The sequence below is a fragment of the Oncorhynchus kisutch genome, linkage group LG11 (genome assembly GCF_002021735.2).
Source record: "Oncorhynchus kisutch isolate 150728-3 linkage group LG11, Okis_V2, whole genome shotgun sequence".
Taxonomy (NCBI): domain Eukaryota; kingdom Metazoa; phylum Chordata; class Actinopteri; order Salmoniformes; family Salmonidae; genus Oncorhynchus; species Oncorhynchus kisutch.
Window position 1 is genome coordinate 9,281,529 of NC_034184.2, and position 9,998 is coordinate 9,291,526.

General features: G+C 43.1%; 1 protein-coding gene across 5 annotated transcripts in view; it reads right to left on the reverse strand.

Moving 5' to 3' along the window:
- The window catches only part of LOC109898960 (protein sidekick-2), a 651,349-nt gene extending 642,277 nt beyond the window's left edge, over positions 1–9,072 (reverse strand). For 3 of the 5 annotated variants that reach the window (XM_031835236.1, XM_031835234.1, XM_031835232.1), the window contains exon 1: positions 7,951–9,071. In XM_031835236.1, coding sequence (XP_031691096.1) covers positions 7,951–8,086 — 136 coding nt within the window. In that variant the 5' untranslated portion in view covers positions 8,087–9,071. Of the gene's footprint in view, positions 1–7,950 lie in introns of all 5 variants that reach the window. The other 2 variants (XM_031835235.1, XM_031835233.1) reach the window with 1 other exon arrangement.
- Between the last annotated feature and the right edge of the window lie 926 nt (positions 9,073–9,998).

The following is a 9,998-nucleotide window of genomic DNA, read 5'->3' on the forward strand; positions in this document are numbered from 1 at the left end:
GGCTGACATTCTTTCCATAATACACAATGTAATACTAATAGCAAGGGTATGGTAACAGTGTACGTGTTCTCTATATAGGGCCTAAGGCCACGGGGTGGCAGGGTAGCCTAGTGGTTAGAGCGTTGGGCTACTAACCGGAAGGTTGCAAGCTCAAACCCCCGAGCTGACAAGGTACAAATCTGTCATTCTGCCCCTGAACATCAGTTAACCCACTGTTCCTAGGCTGTCATTGAAAATAAGAAATTGTTCTTAACTGACTTGCCTAGTTAAAATAAATAAACTGTGCACTGTATAGGGAATAGGGTGTCATTTGGGACACAGCCAGTGAGCTTCTGAGAAGGTTTCTCTCTCTGTGGACTCTATTAGTCATCCTGATGAATTAAGATTCAGAGCACTAGTAAGATCAACAGGCCCCTGCAGTCACTTTAATACAGTATAAGGCACTTCCTCTCCAGTAATGATTCCATATACTCCTCCTTTATACTTCCTGTAATTGGAGAGTGCTACTGAGAGAGAGAGAGAGAGAGAGAGAGAGAGAGAGAGAGAGATAGAGAGAGAGAGAGAAAGAGAGAGAGAGAGAGAGAGAGAGATAATGAAGCAGAAGGGCTGTGCAGGGGAAGAGACAGCAGGTGGTGTGGTTTTCTGCAATATAAATCAACCTGTGTGTGTGTATATGTGTGTGTGTATCATAATGAGCGCACCATGCTTGGTTATAGTGTAAGTGAGTGAGTAGTGTGTATTGTGGGTAAACGTGGGTAAACGTGCTCAGAATAGTGTGGTGGCTGTGTGGATCACTAAATGTAGTGTGTGTGTGGCAGTGTGGATCACTAACTGTAGTGTGTATGCTGTGTGGCAGTGTGGACCACTAACTATAGTGTGTCTCAGCCTCCAGTATTTATGCTGCAGTAGTTTATGTGTCGGGGGGCTGGGGTCAGTTTGTTATATCTGGAGTACTTCTCCTGTCCTATTCGGTGTCCTGTGTGAATCTAAGTGTGCGTTCTCTAATTCTCTCCTTCTCTCTTTCTTTCTCTCTCTCGGAGGACCTGAGCCCTAGGACCATGCCCCAGGACTACCTGACATGATGACTCCTTGCTGTCCCCAGTCCACCTGGCCATGCTGCTGTTCCAGTTTCAACTGACCTGAGCCCTAGGACCATGCCCCAGGACTACCTGACATGATGACTCCTTGCTGTCCCCAGTCTACCTGGCCATGCTGCTGCTCCAGTTTCAACTTCCACCTGACTGTGCTGCTGCTCTAGTTTCAACTGTTCTGCCTTATTATTATTCGACCATGCTGGTCATTTATGAACATTGAACATCTTGACCATGTTCTGTTATAATCTCCACCCGGCACAGCCAGAAGAGGACTGGCCACCCCACATAGCCTGGTTCCTATCTAGGTTTCTTCCTAGGTATTGGCCTTTCTAGGGAGTTTTTCCTAGCCACCGTGCTTCTCCACCTGCATTGCTTGCTGTTTGGGGTTTTAGGCTGGGTTTCTGTACAGCACTTTGAGATATCAGCTGATGTACGAAGGGCTATATAAATAAATTTGATTTGATTTGATTTGATATGCTGTGTGGCAGTGTCGATCAGAAATATAAATAGATCATAAATATATACTCTGAGGCGCTGCTCTAGGCCACAGACAGCCCTCCGCATGGCAGGCAGGCAGGCAGGCAGAGCCATGGGGATGGAGAGGCAGGAAAAAAGGGACCATGTTCTCCAGGGATGTCCATGAGGCAAACAGAGATTAAACTAGATCAGTGTTTTTTTACAGCATCAGAGCATCAAGGTTGTTTTTTACTTCAGCATGTGTGTTTTTTCCAAGGCTGAGCTTTTGTGTTAGACTAAAACTTGGGCAATTTCCTTCGAGAGTTACAGAGAGTCTGTAGAACATGACCAGGAGGTTAAGCTGACCTGCTCCCTCGAATATTTAACAACCTTGCTGCTGGCTGGTGTCAGTTACACCTCCTTTCACTTCTTCTCTTGCTCACTCCTCAACAGTCAATCTCATATCAGCAGAACAAGGACGCTTGTGATCACACCAAAGGCCACAAGGCTTTGAAACAGAACAACAAAAATCAACAAGATGAGGAAAATGTTCCCTTTTCAAACTGCAGTTTGCAGAACCATCCTTGACTGGATGACTCCTCTAGGTCTCTGGCTGCCTCATACAGTGGATTGCGAAAGTTTTCACCCCCTTGGCATTTTTCAGATTTTGTTGCCTTTCCAACCTGGAATTAATTGAGCCAGTGGGATTTTTGCCCATTCTTCGAGGAAAAACTGCTCCAGCTCCGTCAAGTTGGATTCGCTGGGGTACAGCAATCTTTAAGTCATACCAAAAATTCTCAATTGGACTGTGGTTGGGATTTGACTAGGCCATTCTAAGACATTTAAATGTTTCCCCTTAAACCACTCGAGTGTTGCTTTAGCAGTATGCTTAGGATCATTGTCCTGCTGGAAGGTGAACCTCCTGCCCAGTCTCAAATCTCTGGAAGACTGAAACAGGTTTCCCTCAAGAATTTCCCTGTATTTAGCGCCATCCACCATTCCATCAATTCTGACCAGTACCTGCCGAAGAAAAACATCCCCACAGGATGCTGTTCTTGGGGATGTTTTGGGGTCATGTGAGGTGTTGGGTTTGCGCCAGACATAGCTTTTTCCTTGATGGCCAAAAAGCTACATTTTTTGTCTCATCTGACCAGAGAACCTTCTTCATATGTTTTGGGAGTCTCCCACATGCCTTTTGTTTGGTGAACACCAAACTTGTTTCCTTATTTTTTTCTTTAAGCAATGGCTTTTTATGGCCACTCTTCCGTGAAGCCCAGCTCTGTGGAGTGTACGGCTTAAAGTGGTCCTATGGACAGATACTCCAATCTCCAATGTAGAGCTTTGCAGCTCCTTTAGGGTTATCTTTGGTCTCTTTGATGCCTCTCTGATTAATGCCATCCTTGCCTGGTCTGTGAATTTTGCTGGGCAGCCCTCTCTTGGCAGGTTTGTTGTGGCGCCATATTCTTTTCATTTTTTAATAATGGATTTAAATGGTGCTCCGTGGGATGTTCAATAAAATGCAAATGAATTACTTAAAAATCATACAATGTGATTTTCTGGATTTTTGTTTTAAAATTACATTTCATCTCTTCACCAATAATTTTATATTCAAGCATTTAAATTGAACAACAATTCCATGCGAATCGATAACTACAATGTGCAGACTTTCCACTGTTGAGTTTATGTAATCTTATCATTGATGAGAATGTCTCAGATGACAACTGAACTGACATCATATTCATTAAGTACCACCGCATATGTTCAATTGGTCGGATTATCCGAATATAGTTCATTTCCCCCCCACCATCTGATGTTACCAGAATCTCTATGTTTACCAAGGGGTTTTCAAATTTCACATCAGTAGGGTAGAGAGAGAAAAAAGGGGGGAAGAGGTATTTATGACTGTCATAAACCTACCCCCAGGCCAACGTCATGACACCAAACATGACATTCCAATAAATTCCTCCCCTGCTACTCTGAATTCTAAAATAGAACCTCGTTAAAGATGGCCCTCAACAGCAGGCGACCAGAGCCCATTGTGTCTACAAGGCCCAGTAAATGAGGAAAGGATCAGAAATGGAGAGAAACTGTGAGAGACGGTATGCCGTAGCTATAAATGTCAGATCTGGCATAATATATGTGGTGAGCCAGGCTGGGGTGTGCTTTGTCACCCTGGTTTATTTAGGGAATTTATCATAGCTATGCTTATGCGAAGTAAGGTAGCATGCCATACGGGGCTTTCAGCTCGCTCCACGGGTCCATTCCTCTGAACACAAATCCAACAACCAATGATTGGCAGGAAAGAACAATGTTTAGACAAACCGTCAACGTCGATTCCGTAGTGTAGCTTTCACGAGCTAGCGAAACCATAATAACCCTCCCTCACTCACTTGTGTCTCCATGACATAAACAGTGTAAAGAACACATGCAGACCAGCTTGTAGCTACACACTAGTTCATTATTATAGAAGAACATAAAGACCTCACTGCTGAATACTCCCTTCAGTTCATTATTATACAAGAACATAAAGAACTCACTGCTGAATGCTGAATACTCCCTCTAGTTAATTTTTATAGAAGAACATAAAGACCTCACTGCTGAATACTCCCTCCAGTTCATTATTATACAAGAACATAAAAACTCACTGCTGAATGCTGAATACTCCCTCTAGTTCATTATTATAGAAGAACATAAAGAATTCACTGCTGAATACTCCCTCTGGTTCATTATTATAGAATAACATTAATTGCTCACTGCTGAATACTCCCTCTGGTTCATTATTATAGAAGAACATTAATTGCTCACTGCTGAATACTCCCTCTAGGTCATTGTGTTCTTCAATGTTGCATACTGATATTTGACATGACAGTGGATATGCAGAGTACTGGACCTCCTCTAGTGCATCTTTTCTATAGATCTTTAATGCAGGTCATTAGTATACTTCAGTCCACTCTAATGCATACTCTTCTGCTCTGCCTCTGTTGAAAGGCCATTTTACTTAGACTGATCACTAAAATGTGGGTGACGGCGGACACAAACACACATTAAAACGGACGGGGCTGTCCGTCCAGAGTCAGGTTGCTCTGCTCTGCTCGCCTCCTAATGTCCTTTAATCATTGGAGGGAAAGGGCCCGGGTCACTGTGCTCTCAACTAGCAGTGATGCACTCAGAGACAGTATGAGGAGTGTCCAATTAATTCCTGTGGGTCTTGACCCCTGAATCAATAATGAAAGTTTGGCCGGGCAGGCAATGCTGCCAGAGCTGAATAGACAGAGCACAGCACTGGCATCTATAGCCACACTATCTCCCTCTACATACAGTATGCACATACACACACTCTCTCTCTCTCTCTCTCTCCCACACGCACACAATCCCAGAACACACACACACACACTCTCTCTCTCTCTCTCTCTCTCTCTCTCTCTCTCTCTCTCTCTCTCTCTCTCTCTCTCTCTCTCTCTCTCTCTCTCTCTCTCTCTCTCTCTCTCTCTCTCTCTCTCTCTCTCTCTCTCTCTCTCTCTCTCTCTCTCTCTCTCTCTCTCTCTCTCTCTCTCTCTCTCTCTCTCTCTCTCTCTCTCTCTCTCTCTCTCTCTCTCTCTCTCTCTCTCTCTCACACACAAAGTGTGAAAAGTGACAGTGTCAAGATTGTTAATCCCATGATGCATAAAGTATCAATTCTCAGTAAATGTCAGAGAGAGCGGATCTGCCCTCAAAAATGATGGATATAGCTCTACTTGCAATATCTCAGTATCCCTGTTTGTTTAATTCTAGTGTGAATCCCAAGTGACACCCTATTCCATTTATATTGCACTACTTCTGACAAGAGCTGGCGGAAAAGTAGTGCACTATATAGGGACTAGGGTGTCATTTGGACTGCAAATCCAGTCTCCTCTTCATTGTATTTTACAGTGGTACAATGATGCTGAGGGCTTAGACTACATCTCCAGAGGTAACGCAGCTCATCCCCTACAGCAGCAGCAATACCTGCATCCCAATTACCTTACCATACTGCTCCACTGGCTTGTGCAGACACAAGCAGGGGAGGGTGAGGGTAGAGGTGAAGAGGAAGGAGGAGGAAAGGAGGGATGGGGGGGTTCAACCAGAGGATACTATCTCTGCTTCTGGATACTCCCTCTCTCTCTCTTGAACTATCTCTCTCACCTGTTCTATTCAAACAGTAATCTGGCTCAAACTTTATATAGTACATTATGGAGGTATGAAAAAAACATTCTAAATGCACACTTTAAAGGAATTTAAAGCCTTCATGAAGCCCTCATAAAGCCTTCAATATTAATGTACACTGAGTGTACAAAACATTAGGAACAGCTTCCTAATATTGAGTTGCACCCACTTTTGCCCTCAGAACAGGCTCAAATAGTCGGGGCATAGAGTCTACAAGGTGTCCAAAGTTGGCTGGATGTTCTTTGGGTGGTGGACCATTCTTGATACACAAAGGAAACTGTTGAGTGTGAAAAACCCAGCAGCATTGCAGTTCTTGGCACACTCAAATGAGTGTGTCTGGCACCTACTGCCATACCCCGTTCAAAGGCACTTGAAGAGAGAATGGACACACATACATAGTTTAGCTCACAATAACCCCTGATTATTGAGAGTATTGTCAGCACTGTAATTCCAGTCTTTTCCCCCAATGATTATGACTCTGAATTGTTGCCGTTTTTATAGTCAAGTCAAGTAAAAATGTGTTTGTCACATGCGCTGAATAAAACAAGTGTAGACCTTACTGTGTAATGCTTACTTACAAGTCCTTAACCAACAATGCAGTTCAATAAATAGAGTTACGAAAATATTTACTAAATAAACTGAAGTATAAAATAAAAAGGAACACAATAAAATAACAATAACGAGGCTATATACAGGGGATACCGATACCGAGTCAATCTGCGGGGGCACCAGTTAGTCCAGGTCATTTGTACATGTAGGTAGGGGTAAAGTGACTATGCATAGATAATAAACAGAGAGTAGCAGCAGTGGTAAAACAAAAAGGGGGTGGGGGGGGTCAATGTAAATAATCCTGGTGGACATTTAAATCTTTTCGTCTTGCCCGTTCACCCTCTGAATGGTACACATAACATAATCATGACTCAATTGTCTCAAGGCTTAAAAATCCTTATTTAACCTGTCCCCTCCCCTTCATCTACACCGATTGAAGTGGATTTACAACAGGTAACCTCAATAAGGGATCATAGCTTCACCTGGTCAGTCTAAGTCCTAGAAAGAGCAGGTGTTCCTAATGATTTGTACACTCAGTGTATGTGTGCAGGGTAGGGGTGCTGGAAGGGGACACCTGATACATAATTATTATACATTAGCCTACCCCCTTTCTCTCTTTACCTCCTTATGAAAATGCTGGGCAGTGGGTACTCGCATCCACCGCCTCTGGGAATCAGTTCCAGGCTAAATAACTATGAAGAATCATTTCTGCTCCAGCCACCAACATGGCTTCTGTAACTAAATTCACACGGAAGGTACCTTTCCCTTTGAGGACATCAACTCCAGTAGGTGAAAATGTCCCACAAGTGGCTATAGGCCTCTCTGTGAGAAGATAAGGCAACATAATTCAGTCACATACACGTACGCACACAGACAGACACACACACAGTCTCTTTTCACATTCAGTATGTTTTGCCCTAGCAGTATTTTATGAATATCAGCATGTGTTGTATCTGTTTATTTTCATCTGGATGGGACCCCGCCTGATTAATTAATTAGGGTGTATTAATTAAATGAGTATGTTCACACAGCTGGGCTTCTAATGACAAATTCATGGCGAGTGTTCAAACGTCAGAATAATATTTACCCTAACACTATTTTTAATAACAGTTGAAAATAATGAATCTTAATTCAAATGACATCAATTAAAAACAAGGCACTCCAACTGCCGATGTCAAATACAATATAATGTATCATTATTTGTAAAGTAAGAGGAAGTCTGACATCAGCCAGATAAGTAAATTATAATACAGTAGCATTATGGATTGATCATGACAGATGCATGTTCGATTAGCTGTTGAGTTCACTGACATCTATCAACTACTCCAATTTGTCCTCATGGTAATGCACTCTACTGCATGAGAAAAGCACTGTCATGACATGCATGTCATGACATAGAGAAGAGAGAGAGACATGAGCTAGAGAGAGTGAGAGAGAGAGCGAGAGAGAGAGAGAGTGAGCCACTGCGTGTAAGTTACCATAAGAAGTGTATATAATTATATTTATAATTCCTTACTGTGCCTTTATAGAATTAGGCTATACAGTACCGCCTTCAAGCTCCACAGATGAGGACATGGGGACCATTCATTAACGTTGTTCCATGAAAGCACTGCATGACAAAGGGACATGAAGCCTGCACTGGTGTGTTACACAAACGGAATTATTTTACCTTGAGCTGTTGTGTAGTGGATAAACAGAGAAAACAATAAAATCCATGTGGCACGCCACCTCAATCCAGGCGAATCCCCAACCATTGTCCCCAGCCGGACTAAATGCGCAGCGTGTGTCAGGCACACTGGATACATGTTGCTCTGCTGTGGTGCTGACCAAGTCTTCCCAGAGTTCTCTGTGTGCCGGTGTGGATGCTGTTACTGTCCTCTCTCCGTGAACGCTGTTGCCGCTGAAACCGGGCAATCTCCGGGCGCTCGAGCGAGAACAAGCTATCCAACCAGCGCCAACTGCTCAGAAGGAACGATACGTGAAGCGGGTCAATTTAAAGCTTTGCCGTCACACATATGACGTAAAGAATGCCAACAAATATATGAGCCCAAAATGCAATTATCGGTAGGCTTATGCAATAACGCAGTCATTCAGCAACGTATTTTTTTCATTTTAAACGTTTCCTCTGTGGATAAAAATACACACTATAGCTTTTTATGTTTGAACAAAATTGTAGCATACACTCACTGACAGTCGTGGGTTTCAGTCTGTATTGCAAGGGGTCAAACCTATTTCTACCTATTACGAATTGCAAGAAAACAGCTTGAACCTATCTGTGTTCCTTTGAAAAAATATTTTTCAGATTGCAGAGCAGAGTTCAATCATAGGCAGTTCAAATTATCACTGCACCTGCATCGGAGCAAGTTAAAACATACAATGTCAATATAGGCAAAGGCAACAATTTAATCTGCAATAGTTTTGCCCTTTCCATAAAAGTTCATCATGAAGTTTATCCTTTGTTGATGGTGAGTCTGATTCTCTCTGTTAGTTTTGAATATGGGAGAGCGCGAGAGAGAACCGTCTAGCTCCCTGTTACGTGCTCGAGCAACATCCGTGATACTCCACTCATGAGAAGCCAAAGTTTCCAAAGCCTATTCCCACGTCAGGTCCGGCAATTCCTTTGGTATAAATGAATCTATTCACTCAGTGGTAGTGGTAAATTACGCGGGAAGTATAGGGAGAAGGGGAGTGGGAGAAAAACTTAAAATAACCACGCTATCATCCGCAGCGGAGGAGCCCGGTCCTTACGCTTTAAAGGCAGCGTTCACTGTTCCTTGTGAGAATCCAGGACTGACTGTCGGTCTGCGTCCTGCATGCGCGTGTATGGCAACGTTAGCAGGTTGCCACCACGCGGCAGAGCCCAATAAAGCACCAAACTATGGAGAACAGCCCATGACCAACATGCGTAAAGGTAAAGTCCCCGTTCTTAACGAAAAAAAGATGTGCCTTGTTGATGAATAAATAATTGCAATTTTCGTTGATACTGTAGCTCTAGGCCTAGTCAAGATATCAATTAAACTCATGTTTGCTGCTAGGCTACAGTAATAGGTTGAATAGCTATGTGCGTCTGTACAATTTATGGGTATTGTCCTCCATAAGCCACCACGTGATCTACCCTTACAAACTGTGAGCAGAATAAGAAGTCCCTGCTACCAGCAAGATTTCAGAGAGTAAGCTAAAGCACATCTTGTCATGGGAAACAAACAGAGACAGACACGTGATGAGGCTGTCAATGTAGAACTTGATTAATTTTGGCAAGTGTATATTCAAACACCATTTGAACATGTTCACTGTGCTAAGAATGGGATTTACACGTTTATCTAGAGGAAAATGGTGGCCAAGAGAGTCAGACAAAATCCCATTGAGACACTTCCTGACTGGCAGTGACTGCATTGTTGAATCAACATATGGTCGACAGTCTGAGACTCATGAATATGGAAGGGATGTGTGTGTTTCTATAGGTGTTGTGTTTCTATAGGTGTGTGTGTGTGTGGTGTGTGTGTGTGTGTGTGTGTGTGTGTGTGTGTGTGTGTGTGTGTGTGTGTCTGTGTGTGTGTGTACGTCTGTAACTATACTTGTGGGGACCAGAAATCCCCACAAGAATAGTAAACAAACACAAATTTGACCATCGGGGGACATTTTGTTGGTCCCCACTAGGTAAAATAATATTTCTAGGGGATTTAGGGTTAAGGTTAGAATTTGTGTTAGGGTTAAAAT